The sequence below is a fragment of the Corylus avellana genome, chromosome ca9 (assembly GCF_901000735.1).
Source record: "Corylus avellana chromosome ca9, CavTom2PMs-1.0".
NCBI lineage: Eukaryota > Viridiplantae > Streptophyta > Magnoliopsida > Fagales > Betulaceae > Corylus > Corylus avellana.
In genome coordinates this window covers 4099194-4125939 of record NC_081549.1, presented here as the reverse complement: position 1 = coordinate 4125939, position 26746 = coordinate 4099194, and the positions used below count along the sequence as shown (strand labels likewise).

At 36.0% G+C, this 26746-nt stretch overlaps 2 protein-coding genes and 2 non-coding genes across 6 annotated transcripts; 3 read left to right on the top strand and 1 right to left on the bottom strand.

Annotated features, from left to right (window-relative positions):
* The first annotated feature begins 1801 nt into the window (after positions 1-1801).
* LOC132191280 (calcium-transporting ATPase 4, plasma membrane-type-like) lies at positions 1802-10641 on the top strand. Of its 3 annotated transcripts, none has more exons than XR_009441258.1 (8): positions 1802-2103; positions 5329-5383; positions 5480-7419; positions 7511-7669; positions 8775-8946; positions 9048-9346; positions 9495-9862; positions 10260-10641. XR_009441258.1 is itself a non-coding variant. In XM_059606224.1 (7 exons), the coding sequence occupies exons 1-7, from the start codon at positions 1933-1935 to the stop codon at positions 9795-9797; spliced, it is 3099 nt and encodes a 1032-aa protein (XP_059462207.1). In that variant the 5' UTR covers positions 1803-1932; the 3' UTR covers positions 9798-10200. The 3 variants fall into 3 exon arrangements, 1 of the variants encoding a protein (XP_059462207.1); XR_009441257.1 differs by having other exon boundaries at positions 10280-10640; XM_059606224.1 differs by lacking the exon at positions 10260-10641 and having other exon boundaries at positions 1803-2103; positions 9495-10200.
* Positions 10642-12022: 1381 nt separating this feature from the next.
* Positions 12023-19527, bottom strand: LOC132191997 (UDP-URONIC ACID TRANSPORTER 1). The gene is made up of 4 exons (XM_059607168.1): positions 18851-19527; positions 17816-17919; positions 12986-13214; positions 12023-12341 (listed from the first exon to the last, which is right to left on the bottom strand). Exons 1-4 carry the CDS (start codon positions 19292-19294, stop codon positions 12195-12197), a joined length of 924 nt encoding a protein of 307 aa, XP_059463151.1. The 5' UTR covers positions 19295-19527; the 3' UTR covers positions 12023-12194.
* Positions 19528-23849: 4322 nt separating this feature from the next.
* Positions 23850-24045, top strand: LOC132162670 (U2 spliceosomal RNA). The gene has a single exon (XR_009438250.1). It is a non-coding gene; the product is annotated as a U2 spliceosomal RNA (small nuclear RNA).
* A 1394-nt stretch (positions 24046-25439) lies between these two features.
* LOC132162672 (U2 spliceosomal RNA) lies at positions 25440-25634 on the top strand. Its single transcript, XR_009438252.1, has one exon. It is a non-coding gene; the product is annotated as a U2 spliceosomal RNA (small nuclear RNA).
* Positions 25635-26746: the final 1112 nt, after the last annotated feature.

The following is a 26746-nucleotide window of genomic DNA, read 5'->3' as shown; positions in this document are numbered from 1 at the left end:
TGAGAGTTTTTGAAGTTTAGGGGGGGTCTGTAAAATCGGCCGGAAGTTCAGGGGCCCTTAGTGAAGTTTCCCCAAAATAAAAACACATCGAAGTTGTTTGTTAAACCCCCTCACATTCCCCCATATTTCACCACACTATTTACTTTATTTTTCTTAAAAAAAAACATTATTACTTTTATATTAAATTATTTACTTTTTATATCACATCATTTATTTTTTTTTATTACTATTTAAATAAAAAAATTACTACAAAACAACATCTTTTACTTTTAATACCACTTTCTCATTTTCCAATACTAATTATTATATTTTTATTTTACTTTTTTTTTATTCATAAACAGGGCGGTGTGACAGGGTGTTGTTTAACAAACACCCCATTATATTGGTGCATTTGGCCGCCTCCAACGAAATATCGGTTTGGCCGTGAACGTGAGTGCATCATTGTTGATGCACGCCAGACGTGCATTGTATTATTACTCTAAGTTGAGTGTACCACTTTAGGAGGTTTATGCTCAACCTCACTATTGAGTTTGTTTGGAAATGCTTTTTACCAAAGATTTTTTGCTTTCTATAAAATTAGTAAAAACATTAACAAATAATTAAAAACTCAAAATATTTATAAAATATATAAAATTAATTTTACTTTTATGTCCAATCAAAATATATTTTCAAAAAAAAAAAAAATTATTATTTAAAATGTTTTCCAATAATGTTTATCTTTATTCCTGCTTCATTCTCACTCCACTTATTAATTACATCCTAACGGAAAATGGCAAATCATAATATAACTTTCATTAAAAGTGTTTTTCTTTTTTAAATGTTTTGATGTGGCATAATGTAATTTTTTTTAAATGTTTTATTTTTTAATTTTATTTTTTAAATTGATCAAGAACAAAATTTGTAACAAAATAGCCCTCCTCATTTACCCAACATTCTTTTTAACTTGTAAGCATCAGCAAGTCGCAGGGACGGAGCCAGGAAATTTTATGGGAGGAGGCCAACCAAATTTTTTTTTTTTCGGTTATTTAGAATTTTTTTTATCAAAAAAAATTATTTTGGTTGTTTTTTATGAACTAAAGACTACCGTAAGGCGTAAGGGCAAAAAAAAAGTGGACATTTGAAAGTAAGGGTCAAAAATAAAAAAACTTAGTGGGTATGGGCCAACAAAATTAAAAATAGGGCCAATTTTTTTTTTTTTTTGAGCGGGCCAAATAATTTTTTTACTTATAATATTTTTTTTCCTTATTTTGGGGGGGGACCATGGCCCACCCCGGTCCCCCCCTCCCTCCGTCTCTGGCCAGTCGTATCCCCTTTCAACAAGATGTGAAGTACTGAATATGATAGTGCCATTTCTTGGTCCGATCCAGAGGATTGGGCCATTTTTTTTTGGCCTATTTTCTATTTATTTGTATTTTTTATATTGTATTGCTGTGTTTTGAGTTTGCTGTTGAGGAGTTCAACCATTTTTCAATTTTTTTTATTCATGTACCCTATTATTTGCTCAAAAAAGAAGAAAGAAGTACTGAATATGAATAAAAAAAATCTGTTTATTTAAAAATTAAAAGTAAAGAATTACTTTGCCAAAAGAGAGTGAAAAGCTTTCAATAATCCTCAAACTTTTAAGCTTTTGTTCTAACTCGTTGATTTTTGGCTAATGAATCAATAATGCAAAACTTTTTTCCCCACGCGAGTTATTAACCAATTAGTGATTGGACACAACACAATGGAATGTACGGAACTGTACCGCACACACTATCGATTCTCTGGACGGCATCCACCCACACGCACTTCCTGTGTATCTATAAGTAACGGTCAGTCCCCACAGGTTCGTCGCCTCCGGTTCCCGCCACGGGCTCTCTTTTTCCCCTCTCCCTCTCTCTCTCTCGCGCTTGGAAATCTCTGAGAACCTGTTCTGAGAGATCTGTGGAAAACATGGAGAATATGCTGAAGGACTTCCAGGTGGAGTCCAATAACATGTCGGAAGCGGCTCAGAGGAGATGGAGGAAAGCGGTCACCATAGTGAAGAATCCCCGCCGGAGGTTCCGCATGGTCGCCGATCTCGCCAAGCGCTCCGAGGCCGAGAAGAAGAAGCGCAAAATCCAGGTTACTCAGCTTACATAGATTTGTTTACTTTCTCATGAAACTTACCTTTTTTTCTACTTAGATTCAAATTCGAATTTGGTAATGTGAGCCTCGGGATTCGGCTTCCCTTTGTGGCTTGTTTGGCCGCTGAGAAAAGGTGTAGCACAGCACGAGTCTATTACTATGCCTCCTGGCCCCTGGCTCCTGGTCTGGCTTTTAGGATTTGTTTTTCTTCATTTTCCTCTATATTCTCGGCAGACAAACAGAGGACTATGTTCCTTTCTGTGGCTAAGGTAGCTGTAGAAAACGCTCAAACAGAGGAAAATACAAGAATCGACATTTTGAATTTCGTAATATCCATTTTTTCGGTTCTAAGAAAGTAAAAATCCTACCGAAAGAAATTGGTACTGCCATTTGATCTGAGTTTAATCTAGTGAACTAGTTTTTACTTTTTAATCCCTATTTAGAAACTGGACTTCTCTTTTCTAAGACAAGGTATCAAGGTTACTTTCATGCCTAGTAATCTCTCGCCACGAGGCACGAGCAGTTACTGCGTCCCAGTGGTCCCACACTCACTGGACAATTATCGGTTTCCACCTACTTTAGATTATCATCTCACTTGTTTCCTGTATTTCATATATTTTCTTTTGGTTTTCTTCTCGGCTCCCAAACAAAAGCTAGGGGGGGAGGGGGGCTTTTTTCTTTCTTTTGGCACCATGTGCATAAGTCGCTGTACGGATCCGATTCTTTTTGACTAATTTCTACAAAAAGGAAGTATTTATCGTTCGGCTGAGATTGAGCTTTCCTTTTCCGGTGGCATGTTCGGCGATGATACTAGTTGAAACGACTCGATCGTTGTTCACGTTGAGCTCTTACGTGTCGGGATCTCATTGGCGAAATCCAGTCTCTTGCAGTGAGATCTGCCAATGGCTCAAGCCACGTCAGGATGCCCACACTGTCAACTGTCACGTTCGGATGTCGCCACGTAAGATTGGACCTACCATGCCATATCCTGATTTTGAGGTGGCATGTCCGACGGAAATAAATCCCCATGCCCAGCGGGAACTCGAAGCAATCCATTCTCGTCCCGGAAAAATGGCCACTGTCTTCCTGGCATCATTAATGGATTTCTAGGTGGAAAACTCTAGGCCATAGGTGTTGGATGATCCGTCACGATGAGCGACTTTTGAGTCCATCTTCCAATAATGGTATGGTCATGTAGGAAACTTCGCGGAACTTTCGCTGCTAGCAAAAGTCATGGGCATGTGGAGCGGGCATAAAGCGACGACACATGACCTACCAGAAAAAGGACAATCTGACAGACGCATGGATGACATGTGATGAGGGATATTTGAGTGGGGCATAAATTAATATTTTTATTCTTAAATTAGTAGAATTATAATAATTATCTCTTGAAGCGGCGTGATACTTGTCACTGATTGAATAAAATTTCATAAAAATTTGTGTCCATTTGAGTGTGGGTGATCATATCGACACCCATGCCTTTTTTTAAATTTTTTATTATTATTATTTATTTTTGGGACCAGTGCATGTGTCCCATTTGTATGAGACCATCGTTGGCTCTCATCCTCCCATAGTGGCTCTCATCCGCCCATAGTGTTTTTACACCACACGCCGCACGTCCATTTTTTTCTTCATAATATTCATCCATTTGCTATTTATCTGGTACACGGTATCCGATGCTTGGGTCCATTTGTTTCCATTTGTTTATTAACGTTGCTCTTTGTGGAAACTGTTTTGGCAGTTAGTGGTCCACCTCTCGAGGTGGCCTACCGAACAAATATATAATATGATTCATTATAAAAATCATGACTCAGACATGGTATTTAGTTAAATTATATGATTAATTAGTCTTTTAGTGAAACCAAATCGCGTCAGTATGATGTTGAATACCCTTGTCAATGTACAAAAAAAAAAAAAAAAATAGAGCTTAACTTCTTTTTGTTGTTGTAGCTTATCTTGATGATTCAATTATTCTTGTTAATCATACTCATAGCGCCCCTGGTGTACGAAGGGGCGCCTTACATTTTTAATAAAACTTGATTATTACTTATAAAAAAAAATAATTAGATTACACCATTTGTGGAACACTTCTCAAAATTTTCAAATGTGGCTGCAATGGGACAAGGATCCTCTCCATTTTACATTTACAGCTAAAATTTTGTTTTGTTTCATTTAAGAGTGTATATATTGCTAGTCATTTAAATTTTTTAAATAGTGTAGCAACATACTCATTGCGTGGTATCATATAAACCGTGAGATAAAATAAAATAAAATTTTTACCATAAAATGAGCTTAAAATAGAGGATCCTATTCCAGTTGGAACACATGACATCGACATTGAACTTTATGTTTTAATGACAATCCTATTCCAGTGGGACACAGAACTTGAAAAATTACGTGCCCGTATTGTAGGAAATAAAGCTTTTGCATATTTCCCCTTGAGTCTGCTGCTGGTGCTTTTAAAGTTTAAATATGAAATTATCTACTATTAAAAAAAATGTCAACAAATAAGTTAAGAAATGTTTGACAAATTGCATTATTGGTTTAGTTTTGGTCTAAATTGAACCTTAAATAGAATCAGATTAATTTTCAAGGAATGTTATAAACTTTCCTTAGAGCACTAACAACAACTTCTTCAATATTTGTTTTTGGTAACTAAGCTACTTTTTGCTTTCATATTCAAATAAACTCTACAATAACTTCCGTTATTATTTTCCTATATCATTTAAATATTCTTTCAAATACATATTAGTAGAAAGAGACGGAAGAGAAAGCTTTTTTTTATTTATTAAAATAGTGGTAAGGGAACCAAAAGTGCTACCTAGATCTTGGTAGCACTTTTGGTTCCCTTAGGTTTCCCTTGGTTTAGGGAAAACTAAGGGAGTCTGTTGCATGGGCTTTTTGGGGTTTTCCCTACATTTTGGAAATAAAATGTGATTTAGGAAGTTTGTTCCTAGTGCTCTCAGTCAATATAAAACTAATTTTGATTAATATACAGTTTGTCTAAATTCAACTTAAAATCTGTTTCAATTTATTTCCAGTTTGTGTATTCTATAGATGCTATAATTTTTTTTTTTATTAGTAATATATGCTATAATTTGGTTTTAACAGACATGGATATAAATGCAAATCTAACCATCAAAGTCAATATTTTAAGCTTAAGTGACACTTTTTGTTATGACTTAATGTGATTCTACCATTTCCATTTCTTGTTTTCCCCAGGAAAAGATACGAGTCGCTCTTTATGTTCAAAAAGCAGCAATACAGTTCATTGACGGTATGAAATTGTACTTTTAACTTTAAAGAAAGTTTATTCGGAACCAATAGATCTCTTTCATCTGTGCTTTGTATGGTTATTTATGTTCTTCTGCAGCTGCTGGTCGAGCTGAATACAAGCTATCAGAAGAGGCTAGAGAAGCAGGTTTTAGCATTCACCCAGATGAACTTGCATCAATTGTTCGGGGTCATGATATTAAGGGCTTGAAAATCTTTGGTGGAGTTGAGGGGCTTGCGTCGAAAGTCTGTGTCTCGCTGAATGAAGGAATCAGTGAAAACGATTTACCCACTAGGCAAAAAATTTATGGATTCAACCAGTATACAGAAAAACCTTCCAGAACTTTTTTGATGTTCGTGTGGGATGCATTACTGGACCTTACACTAATCATGCTTATGGTTTGTGCTTTGGTGTCTATAGGTGTAGGACTTCCCACTGAAGGGTGGCCAAAAGGCATATATGATGGTTTGGGTATTCTTCTTAGTATATTCTTGGTAGTCATGGTTACTGCCATTAGTGACTACAGGCAGTCCTTGCAATTCAAGGATTTGGATAGGGAGAAGAAGAAGATTTTTATAAACGTAACTAGAGATGGAAAAAGAAAAAAAGTTTCTATATTTGACTTGGTCGTTGGAGATATTGTTCACTTGTCAATTGGTGATCAAGTTCCAGCAGATGGAATTTATATATCTGGATACAGTTTGTTGATTGATGAATCAAGCTTGTCAGGCGAAAGCGAGCCAGTTAATGTACATGAGGAGAAACCTTTTCTTCTTTCGGGAACTAAGGTGCAAGATGGTTCAGGAAAGATGTTCGTGACAGCAGTTGGAATGAGGACCGAATGGGGAAAGTTGATGGAAACTCTGAGCGAGGGAGGAGAAGACGAGACTCCATTGCAGGTGAAGCTAAATGGTGTTGCTACAATTATTGGTAAAATTGGCTTGACTTTTGCTGTGCTGACATTTTTGATATTGGCAGTAAGGTATCTAGTGGAAAAAGCACTTAACAATGAGTTCACACATTGGTCATCAAGTGATGCACTGACGATTCTGGACTACTTTGCTACTGCAGTAACCATTATTGTTGTTGCAGTCCCTGAAGGATTGCCATTGGCAGTGACTTTGAGCCTAGCCTTTGCAATGAAAAAATTGATGGATGAAAGGGCACTTGTGAGGCGTCTCTCCGCATGTGAGACAATGGGTTCTGCTAGTTGTATTTGCACGGATAAGACGGGAACATTGACCACAAACCATATGGTGGTTGAAAGAATATGGATCTCTGAAAAAATTGTGGAGGTAAAAGGTAATGCAATTGATGATGTGTTGACATCAGAAATATCTGGAGGAGTTCTAGGCATCCTATTGCAGTCGATATTTCAAAATACTGGTTCCGAAGTAGTTAAGGATGAAAGTGGAAAGAGTACCATTTTGGGAACGCCAACAGAATCAGCACTCCTAGAATTTGGCTTGCTTTTGGGGGGCAATTTTGATGCCCAGCGCAGAGACTTTAAGATACTTAAGGTTGAGCCTTTCAATTCAGTGAGGAAGAAGATGTCTGTGCTTGTTTCTCTTCCTGATGGAGGGGTACGTGCATTTTGCAAAGGTGCATCTGAAATGATATTAAGAATGTGTGACAGAGTTGTAGATAGCAATGGAGAACCTGTTCCTCTTCCTGAAGAACAGGAAAAGAATATCGCAGATGTTATAAATGGCTTTGCATCCAAATCTCTGAGGACTCTATGCTTGGCTTTTAAAGATATAGATAACACTTGCAATGAGAACAACATCCCTGATAATGGTTATACATTTATAGCAGTTGTTGGAATCAAGGATCCTGTGCGCCCTGGGGTCAAAGACGCAGTTAAAACTTGTTTAGCTGCTGGAATAACTGTTCGTATGGTCACTGGTGACAATATAAATACAGCTAAGGCCATTGCTAGAGAATGTGGAATACTCACAGGGGATGGGGTGGCCATAGAAGGACCAGAATTTCGTAGCATGTCTCTTGAGCAGATGAAGGAAATTATACCAAGAATTCAGGTTCTTAAATTTTTGCTTTGGCAAGGTTTGACCTTTAACTATCTGTGCTGGTAGATGCTTGCAGATTCTTAACTGCTTACTGTGGATACAGGTTATGGCTCGGTCTTTGCCACTGGACAAGCACACCTTGGTAACCCATCTGAGGGGTATGTTTGGTGAGGTTGTTGCAGTTACTGGCGATGGGACCAATGATGCCCCCGCTTTGCATGAGGCAGACATTGGACTTGCAATGGGCATAGCAGGAACAGAGGTATCTGTCTCTGCTTTTTTTTTTTTTTCCTTCCCTTGCGTGATATTGATGATCTGTACTAGCTTTGCCACATCATGCCTTCTTATATGAAATGAAGCATTATGAAGATGTATGTGTGCTGGACAGTATCATTCATTAATAATGTCCAAGTTTCAAGATTTCTTTCCAACCACGTGGATTCAAACTTTTAATGCATAACTAAACTGAAACTCTTTATTTTTCTTTTGATTAGTAGCTATACTTAGAAACATATCACCTATGCTTAAACCTTGTTACCCAGCGGTCCCATGAGAGAAAATCTTTTAGAAACATATCACCTATGCTTAAACCTTGTTACCCAGCGGTCCCATGAGAGAAAATCTTAATCAACCAACTTATTAGCCAACACCTCCTTTCTGACTGAGTATCCAGTTCAACAAAACTTACTTCTATGTTGCTCAATATGAAACCTTTTCGTAGTCTGATGATCTCAAACTTCTCCTTTGGATTAGCTTGCACCTTCATTGTTGCTTTACATTTTGCAGCACGTTTTCTATTTCAGCTTTCGTAGAAACCAACTTATAATCCATTTCTTACAAAATAGAAACAGAGATGCATGCCACTGTTTCTTGGATCAGATGACATCTCCTCCCACTTTAACAAGGGGTGAACGGCTGAATCATGGGTTCAATCCAATTGGAGGGCAGAGTTGTATTTACTTGTCTAGAAAATAGAAACTGAGATAGATAGTATATGTCAATTTGGTTGAGGTGGCAGTTTTGGATGGATGATTTCAAATTTTCAATACTTTTGTTCCCTAATATTTTGAAGCACCAGGATACTCTCGGAATCTTTTAGTCCTTATATCCTCTAAATCATCACCTCCGGTATTATCTTTTAAATACAAGATAATAGAAAATCTCTCATCTTTAATTATACAGTTCTTATCAGCTTGACCTTTTATTTTTTTCTTTTTAATTATCAATGCTTCATTTCTTTTTAGCATGGGTTTTTTATACTTCTGGACTTGTATCAATGCTAGCCGTTGTTTTGCTTCACACGGGTTTGATTTTATTCCATATTTATTTTATTCTTAATCTTTCCTTCTAATGGATATAATGTTCAGGTCGCCAAAGAAAATGCTGGTGTCATTATATTGGACGACAACTTTGCGACTATTGTTAATGTAGCCAAATGGGGACGTGCAGTATATATAAACATTCAAAAATTTGTGCAGTTCCAGTTAACTGTTAATGTTGTTGCCTTGGTGCTCAATTTTGTTTCTGCATGCATCTCTGGTATGTTGGATTTTGAAGTTCCGTTTTTTTTCTCCCATGAAAAACCATTATATTTATTTTGGCATTGTCAGAATAATGACAATTTTCCACGTCACTTTCAGGATCTGCTCCCCTAACGGCTGTACAGTTGCTTTGGGTAAACATGATTATGGACACTCTTGGGGCGCTGGCATTGGCTACAGAACCTCCAAATGAAGGGCTTTTGAAGAGGCCGCCAGTTGGTAGGGGTGTGAGCTTTATCACTATGGCCATGTGGAGAAATATTTTTGGTCAAAGTATATATCAACTTGCTGTCCTTGGCGTTCTCAATTTTGATGGGAAACGGCTACTAAAACTTAGCGGTTCAGATGCCACTGAGGTTCTCAACACTCTGATATTCAACTCGTTTGTGTTTTGCCAGGTACTGTTTCTGAAACATGTGTTGATTTTTTCCTATTATTATTATTATAATCTATCTCTTCCTTCTTCTTTTTTGAGTTAACCAAACGTATGAATTTTGGGTTTGATAATGAGCATGTTGTTTCTCCTTTGGGAGTTTATCTTTTCAGGTGTTTAATGAGATAAACAGCCGGGATATAGAGAAGATAAACGTATTACGAGGAATATTTAACAGCTGGATATTCCTAGGAATCATGGTTGGCACAGTGACTTTCCAAGTAATCATAGTTGAGTTTCTGGGCAATTTTGCAAGCACTGTGCCACTAAGCTGGCAACTATGGCTACTCAGCGTCTTACTTGGATCAGTTAGCTTGCCGATTGCTGTTATCCTAAAATGCATCCCTGTCGGAAGAGATACAACTAAGCACCATGATGGTTATGATGCGCTCCCCACCGGCGAAGACCTGGCTTGAGACGGGGAAGGAAGAGGAGGAGAAGGAGCCGCTTTGTTTTTTCCTTTTCTGAAGCAACTCTAGAGGTAGACCGACTTACTGGTAGAATGACATATCCTGGCCTGTTTTTGTATGGGTTATAGATTCTCCTTCTGTAGTTACTGCACTGACCCGTAGAAAGATGACCCATTAGCCTGTTTTTTTCTTTCTTTCTCTACACTGAGGCACATAGTTAGCACAAGTACCTCTCAAGCTTAAAGGTTTTAGCTTAGCCCGTTTCTTGCTAAAAGAAACTCTTAATGAATTTTAAGATTTCGCTTCTTTTTTTTTTTTTTTTTTTCTTAGACATTATATTTCATTTTGGAATCCTTTTGGACATTAGAATTTACAAATGAAACGTTTCTGACGTTGCACTTGCATATTATTCTTTTATCGTTATTTAATTCATTTTATCTGACATTGTATGTTTGCATTTCCAATTAGATTGAAGCATATGTTTGCAGCTAAGTTTGACCTTCAAACCTAGATCCCCCCAGCTAGATGGGCTGGTTAGCAAAAATGAGGGAATCAAATGGGCCCAAAGAGAGTTGTTGGATCGTTTCCGGATCAGATAGACAAACAGAGCATATACATTCATCTTGATCAGTAAGGTGCTTGAGTCATCCTATCCAACCCAGTGGCCATTGTGGAGCCCAATTGAGAAAGGGGCTGATTGAATTTCCATTTTATCCAAAATTGAACATAACCAATATTCCCATATTCAGAGTCAATCGGCTAAATCAAATCATTCAATTCAGCATTAAGACTTAAGAGTAGGGTTAAAGGGAAGAGTATATATTGAAAAAATGAGCAACAAAATAAGAGCCAATGGCATTTCTATGTTCAACCAAAAACCATAACCAATTTTGATAAGGGAAACAAAATTGTGCATGTGGGCGAATGATGGTATTCAAATCCTTAATAGTCAGTCATGTTTCTCGAGATTTTTGCTTCCATAACTACTCTCTCAAAGTTGTTCTTGAAGTGCTTCTTATAAATGATCTCAATTTCATTTTCACTAATGATATTTTTCACACTTAATTTATACTAGTTGACATAATATGTTTTAAGTAACTATACGTAAAACACACATTAGTTGGTATCAAATGAGTGTGAAGAATAGCGGTATTCTTTGAATTTTTGGAAGCCGATTTTTATTGAACCGTGTCCAGAGCTGCTGGAATTGATTTTATTTTGTGCTGAACATTGCTAAATTGGTGCTGAACCCAAGATTTTAGAGAGAATCTGCACCTTTGAATTCTAGCTTCAACAATAAAATCGAGACTGGACTGGTCTCTTACCCAAAATACTTCAAAGAAAAAAGGTTGCCAAAAAAAAAAAGAAAAAAACCCTTAGTTTTTCATGTGAGATTTTTTATTATTTATTTGTCTTTAAGCTTTGTAACAATCTATTGCAGGTAATGTCGTAATCACTTCCACGGTATGACTTGCCACCGGGAAGCAATAATTATAAAGTGTGCTCAATCCATTTGGTTCATTTGAACTAGAAAATATTTAGTTAGTTATAGTAAAGGAGTATTTTTGTCTTCTTACAAAAATACTCGTTTACTATAATTAATTGGATATTCTCCAGTTCATTAGAATCCAAATTCCCGTTGGATGATAAACTCAATAATTACAACACAGAGATCACCAAGACAATTTCTCGCCAAGTATTGGGGAGTCGATTTGTCAATCTGTAATATAAAGAGGAACACTTTTACTTGTCCAACACATTTTTTAAGAGAAAAATACAAAATACAAATCAGTCTACATGATTTACCTAATTTACAATAAACTCCTTATAGTATCATAATATTTTGAAATATCATTGAGGTATGCAATTAGAAAAAAACTAGAAAAAAAAAAAAAAAAAAAAAACATACCATCAAGTTCCGTCAAAAACTTGATTTTATATTTCTCCCACTTCTTATTTTTATATTTTACAGACTCATCAAAAATATAATTTTTTATTATCAAAATTTTTCTCATAAGCTTTTTTTTTTTGAGCCGTCTCAAAACTTGTACATGTAAATATATTTCTTATTGTTGCCTGCACTTTATATTTTGTGGTGTTTCATTGAGGGCGATCTTTTAGGATTCTTGAAAATCCTAGAAAATGGGTAAAGTGCCACTTTTGAAATGGCGCATGTTTGAAATGTAATTAAACGAACCAAACTTAAACATTTAATACTCGGCTCGATTAGATAAAAAGATAAAATAATATAATTTTAATACCAAATAAATCACAACAAAATGATTCGAAGAATAATGTGTTTGTCCAAATAAGAATAAATAAAATAGAAGAGCACATGAAATTACAACACTCTCCCTCCTCTCTTCCTAAACAAAACAATATTCAACAAGAACCTAAAACCTTTCATCTAAACCTCCGTTTTGCTTCTCCGTAGGCAATCACCCCAAAAACAGTTACTGTGTACCCGCCAATGCCTACAGCGGTAACAGGATTTCTGAACAAGAGTATTGAGATAACAACAGCAACAGCACCTTTTGCATTTCCCAATACCTGATAGCATGATTCCCAGGGGAAACACAGAAAAGTTTTGAGAGTTTAAGGAGAGAGGAAAAACACCAAAACATGTAAGCATGATTTCTCTTTTACTTCATTAAAAGCTTTTAGGGTTGAAGTTTTAGGCTTGAAATTCTTCTCCAAGGTCTGCTTGGTTCTCTTAAATCCTCAACCAAGGACAGGGTTTCCCAATGCTAGAGCAATAGGGGTGAAACTCTATAACACAAGATTCATACAAGAAAACACCCTAAAAAGATTAAAGTTCAAAAAAGATCATCAAGCAGTTGTTTGAAGAAAGTGGCTTCAACTTGGAGGAAAACAACAAAGTAATCTGAGAAAATGAACACCCATCACCAGTGTTTGCATTTAATCTTAACATGGTTGTAAGATATTGGTATATAAATTATAATTCTATAATTACTTATACTCATTATGGTTGACAGAAACTAGACAGTAGTACTGCCAGTAAACTGAAGGACATTGGTTCATGTAGGAATTTAGTTAGATTCATGATGAGAACCCTATAGATGAATCAGAACATTGATTTGCTGAAAATTAAGAAATCTAGAGGGTATATTGCAAAACAATTAGGAAAAATGAAAAAGAAAAGGAAGACAAATGAAAGATAGACTAAATCAAACCTGAAGCGTTAGTGCACTTGTATGTTTTGTCACCAAGAAGTTTGACAAGTTAGCTGCATAGGCCAGCACTGAATTAATCAAAAGAAGCAGCCACATGAATTTATGTTCTTTTCCAAGCGGCAGAGTAACTTCTAAGACATTGGGCTCCATTATAAGTGTTGCAGGCAATAGAACTAGAACTGCAATTGGTGACATGTATAGCAGCAAATTCATTGAGTTCAACTTTTCCCTGTAAGCATGAAACATACCAAGAATTGAATGGACACTAAAGCAAGTAAAAAATGCTCTTGTTGGGCTGAGGAAAAGATTAGAAAAGAGGAGAAACGATAACCATTGCAAAATTTAAAGATTTCGCTCTTCTGAGCAGTTTGTCCATTCCTTGTCAACCAAATTAAGCAGAGGATAAATAGACAGAAACAGTAAATGCCTTGGTCTTAAAGAGAGTTAATGTATCTTGTAGAGGAACATAATTAACTCTAAAAAGATTAATTTCCAAATTCTAACATGAGCCAAAAAGGTGAAGAATTTTCATAGCACAAATCATCATTCTTTACAAGCGATGCACAAGTAGTGTTTATTAAGAACAAATACGTCATAATAAAGCAAATGAAACGATAACAGCCTGAGGATCACACTGTACAGAGTATTCATTACATTTGTTATACTCTTAGCTCTTATGAACCATTTACAGTGCTTTCCATAACTTCTGGAAGTGAAGAGCTCCAAGGGTCTGGTATTCTTCTTCCTTTCAATGAATACTAAATATTGTAGAACAGCAATGGACCAGGTAGACTAAAGAGTTTTAAAAAGCAGAAGTATTCCAAATTTATAGTTTAAAGACACCATTAGGTTGTTTGAGGTTAGATCATTCTATAATGTCCTTATTGCGCAATGCCCCTTTCTTCACCTAGTCAGCCACTTTATTGAAGATCCTCACTATGAAGAACTTAAGGAAGCGGAATCTCATAATAGTAGATTGGTGTTGTATGTGTAAAAATAGTGAGGAAATTATAAATCACGTTTTACTTCCCTGTTAGGTTGCTAGGCCTTACCGAATTCTGTTTTCAGTCTTTGTGGGTTGGAATGGGTTATGCCGCGATGGGTGGTGGATCTCTATGTAAGTTTTCAGAGTGTGGCAGTGTGGAAGATGATATAACCTTGTTCAATGTGATGTATCCAGAAGGAAAGAAATTATCGAAGTTTCGAAAATTGTAAGAAGATGGTAGTGGAGGTAAAGGCTTTCTTCTTCAAAACTATTTACCAATTGACATCCACATACGATTGTTTACATATTTCTAATTTTCCTGATTTTCTTGATCTTTTGTCTTTTTTCGGATCAAGTGTTTCTCTTATATATTTTCTGTGTACTTGGGTTGCACCATTTCGCTCTTAATAAATTTCGATTACTTATAAAAAAAAAATTGAAAATCCATCCAGCCCTTCTCTGGCACAACTTTTCATGATAAGAAGAAATAAGTTTATCCTAATATAAGAACAGAAGAAGAATGATATTACCCTAGGGCTCTATAATTGGTAAATTTAAAGAATGAAAAAAAGAAAAAGAAAAATGAGTGATCATTAGAGAGAATCTGGCATCCTACATCCTTTTGAAGGGAACTAATCTCTTGAGCAAAAACTTTAATTTTATTGCTTTCTTAACTGGGTCATACCAGTGATCATAACAAGCTGTTGCTTGCTACAACAAGCTTCTCGGTAGCCAAAAAGTTAACACTTTCTATTGGATAGTCTACTTCCCACTGTGGAATTTCTACCTTTATAAGGGAAACCTTGGTCATGATCATCAAGAGGATGCCGTTCTGATTGGTCCTGGGTACCACATAGTTTTTTGAACATGGTTAGTAACAAATCCAAAACCGAGCTGAGTTCTTGAAAACTCTTGGCAAAAGCTTGGGTGATTGAATCATGAATAAACTCCTGAAACTGCTCAAACTTCTTATCAATCTTTGTCGTAAGCCTTGCCTTAATCCTTGACTCCAACTAAGTCTCATTGTTTTGTTGTGAACTATCCCTGGGAGCCCTTGCATATTGTGTCAGCTCAAAGATGCCAAATCTTTCTTTATGATTAACGTAAGGGTGATACAAACTTTAGGTAGAACCCACCATTGAAAACTGGCTTACAAAAAGAGGGTGCTCAAAAACTTATGTACACATAGTTAGGATTGTACTTAAGCCATGCAGGACACTAACGATCGTAACATATCACCACGCTCCACAGCTGACGTCCACGGCAGCTCACTCTATCAACACTGACTCGATAGTAATCATTTCTCTTTTGGTGACTATACTTATTTATCAGTATTCAATAACTTAATACTATGTCCATACATAGTACCAAGACATTTTAATCCAGCCTATATGTCGCCCCTCAGTGACTCGATCACAAAGTTGCAATCCATTCGATCTCATACTCGATGAACTGCATCTAATCCTACATTCGACGTGGCGGCTGGCTCTAATACCAAATGATACAAACCTTAGGTAGAATTCCCCATTGAAAATCAGCTTGCAAGAGGAGGGTGTCCAAGACCTTATATACACATGGTTAAAATTGTAGTTAAGCCATGTGATATAGTTAGAATCGTAACAAAGAGGCACGCACCAAGTCATTGTTTTGAAACCAAATGATAGCACCCTAAGGTTCTATCACTTGCAAATTAAGAAAAATAAAAAAGAAAAAGAGTGAAAAGGGAGATCACTTCAAGGGAATCTAGCTTCCTAGATCTTCTTTGAGGGGATCTAACCTCCTAAGCCAAAGTTTTAAATTTTATTATTTTTATAACAATAAGCCCAAAGGGTATTAAAATTTGTAGACCTCCCAAAACTCCTAAATTTCCTAATAGACAAGGCTTTTAATAATTGTTAACAAGAACTCATAATCCCGAATAAGTACTCATAATCCCAAATGAACAAGGGTTCTTAATCATCAATTAACAATGACAAATAAGGACTATTTATCCTTAATGGGCAATGCGTCCTAATTTTTTTTTTTTTTGATAAGTAATGTGTCCTAATTATTAATGAATAATTATTTAAACCTTAAAATCATGGGATTCTATCAAACAATACAGAAACCTTAAATGTATATCAGTTCAAGTCAAAGAGGAGGGTCCAAATATTGCATTCCCACACACAAAGTAGATTACTTAAGTCATTAGAGGAAGAACTGCTATAAGATTGCCCAACCTAAACCACAACCCTTCTTATTCTCAAACAAGCCCACATAAACCTTGATTAACTTGTTCCAAATTGCATAAATATGAGTGGAGCAGTTTATCTAATTAACTAAATTCACTGCCTCCTTATGGAAGATGCATGCACAGGACCACTCAGAGTATCAGAAAAGTATCAAATACATTTACAGAATAAAAATTTTGCATTCAACTTTGGACACGATTGAGAAGTATTGGAGAATACATTAAGTATTCTGAGAAATTTTGTATTCAATACGCATATGACTCTTTTAGAGAAATATGAGCTATACTTGGATACCAAAAGATACGCAACTTGTAAAGACTAATGGAAAACAATTTTTAAAAGGGAGTGAACCTGTCACTTTAACTCCAATGAAAATTGGGCATCATGGAGATTCAAGCAAACTGGAAAGGGAAATTGGACATCTTGTAAGTAATCAGATATGAAGGCAGAACTGCTTTGTCTTTTTTGGATGATTTGGAGAGAGAAATAATCGAACTTCTTTTATGCTAGAGCTTAATTTGAATTAGATTATGTGTATGCTTGGGTTAAGGCTTTCAGCAAATCAACTGTCATTCACTTTTGGATTTTATTGGCCTTTTCAATTTAAGATTGTAATTTTCTTTAGTTCACAGTTTGCATGTCCTTTGTACTTCTCCCCACCATATATTCAATAAAAACTTTTTATATTACTCATTAAAATGTTTCCAAGGAAATGACATGAAAAAATAAATAAAGAAATTAGATACTTGGATAAAGCTGAATAACACATTATGAAGAAGACACATATCCTAGATACAGAATATTTTTGTTTTAATTTTTTCATGCTCTGCCTTATCTTTTGGCTGCTACACTCATTGTGTGTAATAGTTAACAAGCGCCTTGGCTATATAGTCTCTGAAGGCTTTCATTTCACTTGGGCCTCTGGGCTTCTTCTTTTTTTTTTCTGATATTCTCCGTACTTGCTGCTCAAGGGCATGAGTTGTCCACTATTCCTCTTTGGGCAAGTTATTGGTTTCACTACCTAGCAAAACAAGACAATTTTTTCGTCCCTTGCTACCAACTCTTTACACTGTTATTAAGAGTGGATTGAAAGTGCAGAGAGATTTCAGCACAAGCGGCAGATGAATGGCATGACCCAGAAAAACAAAAGTAGCGAAAAGGCAAGCCCTGAGTTGGTTTCAGCCAGAAAAGCTTGACCAATTTCTTACAGTACAACCTGTGGTGCCTCAACTAGAAGAAAGCAAAACTTTGAGGGCATGACCTTAGTTACATACTGTCGCTCAGTTTGGCCCCTCCCAGCCATTGGAAATGGATGTATATAAGAGTTCCTTATCTACCTTACAAATACGACAGATCAGATTTATCTAGTCCTTTTGTTTATAAGAATTATAAATGTTGCACTATTGAACTTTTCTATATTAGCACATGATTTACATAAAGCGAAATCACCTGACATGCATAAGATTCAAACAATATACATACAATAACAATAAGAAGAGGGAAAGCAATTCCATACTTAATGATGTGAAATGGAAGATAATAACTTGATAAATTTTCAAAACAAATCTACACTGAAAGATAATAAATGATCAGGTAATAGATCAAAGCATTTACCCTTCGGAAGAAAGCAGGATACCCTGAAGAACAGTCTTAAAGGCCCTTGCAGCAGTTGCACTTATGCAAACAATGAATCCAAACAAATGGAAGCCTGGCTCACCCTGCCACCAACCAAAACCTCTTATAACTTCTCGAAAACTAGATCAAACTATATAAGGAAAAGGAGGAAAAAATTAAAAGATGAAGATAAAAGTGATAAGGAACTTAATTCTTTTGCAGTCAATTAAGGGAGTGGTTGGAAAAGGAGAAAGAGAGAATAAACATTACAGCCAGAAACAAAGAAGCAGTGTTCATTTTCAAGTTTTTAACAAGTACACATCTCTTGCATGATTGCCAAAAGTTACATGGGATAGCTCAAAGAAGACTTAGTTCTTCTCCTACCATAACATTCAACAATCTTTCTACACTCACGCTATATGTTAGGATATTCTACTGAAAATAACATTTTTGGCCATCTCAGATATGCAAACAAGTACATCAAACATGACTTTTGGCACGGATAAACTAGCCTTCCGTGGTCCCATTTTGCTTACCTCCAATCACTCAAAGCATGACCATGTCCTTGCATACAGTCCAAAATCAATTTATTCGAGTGATCTGTTGAGTATTGTCAGTTGTTTTACCCAGAATTCTATCAATAGAAATATCTCTTTTAATTGTTGAGATCTTCACCTCCAATTGTTCACCCATTGCACCATGTAGATCGTCAAAAAAACTGCTCATAACTTGAACTAGTTATAGATCATGGAAAGTGCATAAACTATCAGTCAGTAACCCATCTAACTGAATACCAGATCTGGGTTGGCATTTATGGCATAAGTTAAACCTTAACTGTCAAACTAAAATACTAAAACAACCAAAAGATATAAATGTCTCAGTTCCAAAAACAATCACAAAAAAGAAACTGACAGCAACAGAAACCCACATTTGTACACAGATAATAAATAGTAATGTAATCAGATAAATCTATCAATCGTGATCAACAAAAATGACCCAATAAACCAAAAAAATAAAATAAAAAAAAAAGCATACCCCACTAGCAATCACAACCCCAGTAACAACTGGCACAAGAGCAGCGTAGGTGACCCAAGCCTCCCTCTTAAGGGTCAGCAAAAACGCAAACAGCGCCGTGAAAAACGGCGTCGTGGCGCCGACAGCCTGGTTGAACGACACCGCAAGGTACCTGAGGGAGATGTTCCCACCCACCACCGACGCACAAAAGACAATGCTCAAAGTCGCAATCTTGAGGAACTGGGAGCGAGATTTGATGGCCTGGAGGGGTACGAGCTTGAGGAAGGCAATGGAAATGTAGCTGAGGATGGCGCAGGCTGCCATGTGGCACATTGTGAGGAAGATTGGGAACCTGAAACCATAGTTGGAGAGCAAGAACTTGTTGAGGAGGAGGACGCCAATGTTGGCGGAGTACCAGAGGATGACGAGGGAGGATATGAAAAGCGCTTGCTTATTGGAAGACATTTTTACAAGATTTTTGGCTCAAACTCAAAGGGTGTCTGGATTTGAAGGAGGAGAAGCTCGCATTTGAGCTTCGACGGAAAATGCGTAATGGCTTTTCTTTTCTTTCTATTTTCCGCTTTTCTATTTTTACTTTGTTAATTTGATTTTGATGGAATGTTTCTGTTGTGACTTGCGAGTGTTGGAGAATTATTGTTGGGATGAGCACAAGACTGATTCGTGTGTTGTGAGTACTTTCTCTCTAAAAGCTTGTGCTTTTTTTCTCTTGGTTGCTTCGATCGATCTACAAATGTTTTTTTTTATTTGTATTTTTGAGTACTGACGTGGATGAAAAATACAATAAAAAAATTATTTCTGTTAAGACTCAAGAGAAATGTGATATAAATGTAAGAAATTCCAGAATTCTTACAATAAATTCTACTTTTTTATTTAACAATTATCCCATATTATTCATGTGACACTCTCCATTATTTTTGTTGTTTTATTTTTTTAAGGGAAAAGTTTACATATATCATCAAAATACCATTGCACTGTCAATATCTTCTCGAACTATCAATTGTGTTAATGTCTTACTTAAATTATCAAAAAAAAAAAAAAAAAAATGCCATTGGATCCCAAAGAGCAAAAAGAAGGAGATCATGATTTTTTTCAAATAAGACAAAAATATCTTTATAAATTCAAAAAAAAAAAAAAAAAATCCCAAAGCGAGCGATAAGGAGGTGCCCAAACCACCCGATTTATATATGTATTGTTGTAATTACGTGAAACATTTTTGGATATTTTTGGCCATGTATGATTTTCATTAAACCCAAATTGCGTCATGCATTTTTTATTGGAAGTACGTTTGAACAAAAGAAAAATGTATTTTGTTAGCAACAGCTCTTTCTCTTAAAGCACTTTATGGAGCCTAAAAACACGTTTTATGCTTTAAAACGCATACTCAAATATGCTCTAAGAGAAAGCTAGATGAACATTCATACTTGTGCTACAACAGACACTCAAACAATGAGGATAATGAGTAATGCTACATATCAACCCCTCTCATCCCTAAATTTATGTGGCGTGGTTCCCCTAGTTTTCATGCACCAATGGTTGATGGAGTATTACTATACATTACTCCATTATCTCATTCCATCCCTCTAAAATTGATGTGGTGTGATCTCCTATAGCGTGTGGTGTGATCTCCCATAACATGTGAGGCATGAAAATGGGTTTGTTGGTTGGGGACCAAGTCACATCAATTTTTGAGGATGGAGGGTGATGTATAGCATTCCTCCAATAATTATCGGTAGGAGTGCAAATAAGATTGGAGGAAGCCCCGAAGGGGTGGTGTTTGGGACAGTAATGTGGCAGAAGCAACACTATTCTTGGCGAGCAATGAGTCCAAGCATGTGAGTGGCCTCCACTTGGTTTTGGATGGGGGTCATAGCATGACCAATTACAAAGCTATTAGGGACAGCAAAGAAATGCATTATTCTTAAAAACCCAATATCATATTAGTTCAATTAATTTGATCATTTGTGCAATTTTTTCAAATTCAATTTGTTTGATTTTATTTGCACTTGTAATGTATCTCATCCAACCAAGCTTCGTGTTGTAACAACAATAAAATAGAAATCTCAAATTGGTTCACGGTAGATTTATGAGTTAACAAAGAAAAATGAGGCCATATCAGAATCCCATGCAATTGGGGCTCATGCAAATTTGAGGGGATGCTCATTCGAAGAGACCACCCACCCTAATTCCACCATCCACCAAACAAATTGCAGCTAAATAATGAATACTAATATATTGTAGTTCGTCACCATAACATTTACAATAAATCAAGAATATGCAAACGTATGAAGTAGTGTAACTAAATTCATTAAGAATCTCTTATGTGTTCATGTGTCTTATCATCATATGTGTGGCATGGCAAGAAGTGAAGGTCCTTATATTCATGCTAATTATGTGGCAAGAAGTAGAGTTACACAATGCTAAACATAAAAACACGACGACTAGCTGACTTATCAATTATTATATTGGGGAAATTAACTCCGTCAAGACTACTACTTGCTCCGATCCATTAGCAATAGTAGCACCACAATCAACACCATCATCCCCACTAGCACCATCAACATCAAGAACAATATATCTATCAGCACGATAAGCAACATCATAAAACATATCACCTTGATGATTATATTTGAAGAAATGAAGTCTATGGTATAGAACATATCCAAGATTCTGAAGTGCTGATTGCAATCTTGTTATTATATTTAGTTGCACTTTCTTCTGAAACTCATAAACCACTTCACCAAACTTTGTCCTATCATTGACATTGTAAAACAATGGATCACACATATGATAACAACTTGCTTTTCTAACATCACTTAAGCCCTTGGAAAAATTTTCCCAAAAAAACTACTTGAAATCAAGTGGAAGATCATTAAAATTAAAGTGATCCCTGATGATCATATATACCATGGCATGGAAATGCTTTGAAATTGTCATACAAATATATGATTTCCTCCAATATCTCTACTTTGTGAGTAAAAAATTTTCCACATTTATTGTTTTTGTTAGATCATGTTGTACACATTTTTTTTTTGACTGCCAAAACTTGTAAACTATGCATAAATAAATTAGAAGAAGCTAATTACGATAGGAATTATTTTTAAAAAATCCCAAATAATATATATTTTTTGTTTTTATTAAAATCTTTGTAACTGATTATGCCTATTTTATTTTTATTTTTGTAACCAATTATGCCTATTAAAAAAAAAGGTAAAGTCCAGATATTCCCTCAAACTACCATCTAATTAACAATGTCCCCCAAAAACTTTCAATTGCGACAATGTCCCCCCAAATATTTGTAAATAAGACAAAAATATTCATCATTACTCATTAAGGAGGACATTGACAATTTTTGGTAGTTTGGAAAAAATTTAGGAATATTGTTAATTGAGTGGTAGTTTAAAGGGATACGTGAACTCTTCCCTTAAAAAAAACTAATCACAAACAAAATTTAACATCACTTTAATTGCAACCTGAATTCGGATTTGTTTTGAAAATTTTGGAATACAAATACGTCTGATATGCTCAAACTTGTCTCTGCATGAACAATTCATATCTTTTCCAAAAACATTTCTTTCACTGATAACCAAAAATTTAAATTGATGCAGCCATTCAGTTCAGACGTGGCATTCTAAAATTTGGTTTAAGAGGATGACGGATGACCCATTTAATTGCAAAGCTATACAATTTCACGTTCATGTCTTGCTTAACAGACACAAAAAATTACAAATATATATATATATATATATATATATATATATATATATATAAGGGTCTCCAGGTTTTTTATTTTTAAATGTTATTATTTTTTTATTTTATTTCTAAGACAGGCAACAAAGACATTTTTTGGACATAAATAAAATACAAGTCTATCTCATAAAGCACCAAGAAAGAATAAATTGTATTTCAACCCACAACAACAACCGGATGAGAAACGACATGGATTACTAAGGGTTTGTTTGAGTTTACGATTTTAGAAAGTGTGATTTTAAAATATGTGAGTTGAAAAAGTAATTTTTAAAAATGCAATTAAGCGTTTAGCAAAATCGCAATCACACACTAAATCTTTTACTAAGAAACGGGTACCAAACTAATGTGAAGTTCATTCATTAAAGATAATCATACCAATTAATCAAGAGAAATGTTATGAGTACAAATAAATGAGTCAGCATAAACTTTTGTCATAAATGATAAAAACATTTGTCACCATTTCTAATGGTGAAGGAAAAACACTACCCACAACTCCGGCCACCCGCTATCACTAAAAAATGACTAATTAACTTGAAATTTTCTTAAAATTTATTATAAAACTCAGTTTCACATAGTAATTAGATAATGTGAGACTTAACACTCATGACTATTTTTATAAATTACTCATTATATGTAAGTTAGTTACTTCTCATATTCTCAATATGAGACCGATGTGTTACATACATTACTAACCTTCCTAAACTCTATGTTTTTCATCTTGGCCCAACTTTAAGCTAAAAATGTGAAGTTAGAAATCATCATCGCTAATCATGAAAGTTATGTTCTACATGCGTGCATTCCGAGTTTGACCTCTCAAACAAGATATTCGAGTCAAGTCTCACCCGTTTAAACTTGGCTCAGCTCGAATATAGTCATTCTTAGGAGTAAATATTTTCTATAGGAATGGAATCAGGGGATTGGGGGGGCCACTTTTGAAATTCTTTCATATATACATAAAAATAAAATTTAACCTCTGACTCATCTTTTGGCCCTCCAATAAATTTTTTTTGAATTGGTCCACCTTGGGCCAAAACAAATCGTTAAGAAAAAAATAAATTAAATTGACCTCAGGTTTGCTAGGACCTGGGATTGCCTCTAAACAAAATGTGTTTGATGCCCAAGATGTGCAGCTTCGCACATGTTGGTCTTTGAAGTAGATTCCCGGAAGTTTTTTTAGTCCCACACCGAAAGAATAGAAGCAGCTAAAAGTGAACACTGACTATAAAAGAGAGACGGAGGCTCCAAACAAAGCATACCTTTCTCGGCCTTTTGGCTAAGATCAAGTGTAGTATCTGTTCTTATCAGTTTAATATCTGATACGTGGCCCATCGGGCCACATGATATTAAATTAATTTTTTTTGGGGGAAGGCCCGTCACAGTAGCTTGCTATTGGGGCCTTCGAGTGTCGCCCATGCGTTGCACTATTGCACGGGCCTGGCGCACCCCACCCAATTCTAGTGCGAACTTTCTTCTACGTTATTTGGGCTGATGAGCACTGAATAATTTCTTGGCACTAAAGGCCCGTATCGTGAGCGAAAAAAGTTAATAAACCCGAAGCACAGCGGTAGGTCTTGCACTGTGTTTTACTTTCTTAAACTGTGTTTTACTTTCTTAAAGATGGTTATAAGTTGTGGATTTAGCTCGGGATCAGAAATCTCTTCAATTCTCTGCAAAAAGTGCCAATTTCTATGCTTCCGATCAATGTAAAGCTTACTTTCCTTGAACTTATTATAAATTTTGGGTAAAGCTTTCTTTCCTTTTCCTCACCAAACTTACTTCGTAGCTATGAAGTTGGGTTACTTAGCCGGTTGTCAAGGGAAATCAGGGTCAGCTGAAGAAAAGGGCAAATAAAGACATGTTAAGGTTTCGAACCCACCACTCTCCCCCTCAAAGTTTAAGAAATCAAAGCTAGTAGAGTTGATATGTTACCTTATATAATATAATATCGCCTAAGGATTTGTTTTGAATTGCGTTTGAAAAATAAAATTTTTAAGTAAAAAAAGGTTTTTGGACAAATTTCATTTTAAAATTTTTGTTAAAAGTATATTTTGGCTATTTTTAGACTTTTGATTTTCAAAAGTACTTTGAATTTTTTTTACCAAATGCGTGTTTTTTTTTTTTTTTTTTCCCTTCAAACGAGTTTTTAAAGTATTAATTGCACTTTTGAGATTCACAAACATAATTTCAAACGGGACCTAAACCAAACATGTTGTCCATCCATTTGAGGCTTTGAGCCATATAAGAGTGGAGTTTTTTTAGCAGCATATTGGTGTCAATAGCAGCGTGAGAGTGGAAGGACGCTTTGCTTCAATTTAGTTTAGGATTGTTGTTGCTAGAAACTAGTAACTCAGCTTCTAAAGGTTATCTGGAGAAAGCAGGTTAACAACAACTATCGTTAATGTAATTTGTTTATAGAAATAGTGGCATAAACTTACGACTCATGTTCTAAATATTCTTCCTTTCACCATTTCTACAAGCATTTTGTTTTTGACAGAAACACAGGGGGCGGGACCCAAAAGTTACCGAGCCGACCCAAGGTTTTGTGTGGTATTCCATCAAGCAATTATGTATTGCCTGCAAAATTCAGGCTGGTCAACATTGCAAAGATGCATTCACTTTCCTTGGATCAAGTGATCCAAAGAAGCTTTTGTGGAGGCTGACGGATCTTCCCTTACAGTAGAAGGACCTAGGGATTTTCTTTTATTATGCTGTTGATACGGCTGTCCTAACTCCTGCACCTCAAACTTGACGCTGGAAACTTTTTTAGTCCCACACCGAAAGAGTAAGAGCAGCTGGAAGTGAACACTGGCTATAAAAAAAAGACGGAGACGTTGACTGAATCATACCTTTTTCGGCCTTTTGGCTAAGATCAAGTGTAGTATCTGTTCTTATCAGTTTAATATCTGATACGTGGTTCATTGGGTCACATGATATTAAATTAATTTTTTATGATGGAGGCCCACCACAGTAGCTTGCTATTGGGGTCTTCGAGCGTAGCCCATGCGTTGCACTATTGCTCGGGCCTGGTGAACACCCCCCTAATTCTAGTTCAAAAGTTTCTCTTAATATTATTTCGACTGCAGAGCGTTGGATAATTTCTGGGCCCGATAAACTGTAGCGGCCCCTTTACGTGGGCCTGGTGTGATTCTCTTCATCTTATTTAATTTGGACCGAAAGGCAATTTTTTATAATTTTTCAACATTAAAGAGAGCAAATTTTAAGACTTGGAGTTGGATGTGTGGACGGTATCGTAAAATGAGCTCAATTTATAGTTGAGGTTCCAAGTCAAAAGAAAAAAAAAAGAAAGAAAGAAAAAGAAGAAGCATGTAGACGTGCCCCAAAAGACTAGCTAGTTGTTAGCTTTTTTTTTTTTTTTTTTTTTTTAATTGAATAAAGAAAGGGTTAAGGGGTTGCGCAAGGCTAGAAGGGACGATACTAAAAACAAAAAAATGGACTCCCTAACAATAGACTCCAAACAAACTAAAGCAGTGCGAAAATAATTACAAAACGAAAGAAATGAGACAAACAAGTGATCCGGTCCTCTCAAAGGGCTGCGCAAGGCATTTTCAGAAGCAAAAGGACATAGATTAAGGCGAACCTATGTGAACCCCCACTTGTAACCAGCAACAACCGTTGGAAGGAGGGTGAAGCGATAGAAGCAATACTAAAGTTCGTAACCAGGACTGTTATAAAGAGATGAACTAACACAAATTAAGTTACAAAAGTCTCTGCTAAAGAAACAAACCAATAAAAAGTTAGGAGACAGTAACCCACAAAATACAAGCAACAAAATACGAAAGTACATAAGAAATACAACATGAAAGCAACAAAAAGACCAGAAAACAGTAGCAACAGCCGGGGAGCGGAGTTTTGCGAACACTGGCAGGCGCGTGGCGCAGACTCATTGGAAGGTGAGATCCATGAGCCGGCACGTGGTGGTCGGATCTGGCAAGAGGAAGTGGCGTTGGGAAGTTGAGAGGCCGAGGAACAAGGTGGACTGATGCATGATGGTGGGAAACCGATCGAAGATGCTAGATTTAGTTTTGAGAAAACTAGATCTAAAAACCCAACCAGTTTCGAGGAGGCGAGTGGCGCTGCATGTATAGTGGTGAATGGACGGCGATGGAGTGAAGGTTGAGCTGAGTGAAT

Excerpts from the sequence above, each read along its gene's own strand:
- LOC132191280 (XM_059606224.1), top strand. The coding sequence starts at position 1,933 with ATGGAGAATATGCTGAAGGACTTCCAGGTGGAGTCCAATAACATGTCG. Across the intron at positions 5,384-5,479 it reads AGCAATACAGTTCATTGACG|CTGCTGGTCGAGCTGAATAC; the intron begins GTATGAAATTGT and ends GTTCTTCTGCAG. Across the intron at positions 7,670-8,774 it reads TGGGCATAGCAGGAACAGAG|GTCGCCAAAGAAAATGCTGG; the intron begins GTATCTGTCTCT and ends TATAATGTTCAG.
- LOC132191997 (XM_059607168.1), bottom strand. The coding sequence starts at position 19,294 with ATGTCTTCCAATAAGCAAGCGCTTTTCATATCCTCCCTCGTCATCCTC. Across the intron at positions 13,215-17,815 it reads ATCCTGCTTTCTTCCGAAGG|GGAAAAGTTGAACTCAATGA; the intron begins GTAAATGCTTTG and ends TCATGCTTACAG. Across the intron at positions 12,342-12,985 it reads CAAGTGCACTAACGCTTCAG|GTATTGGGAAATGCAAAAGG; the intron begins GTTTGATTTAGT and ends TCATGCTATCAG.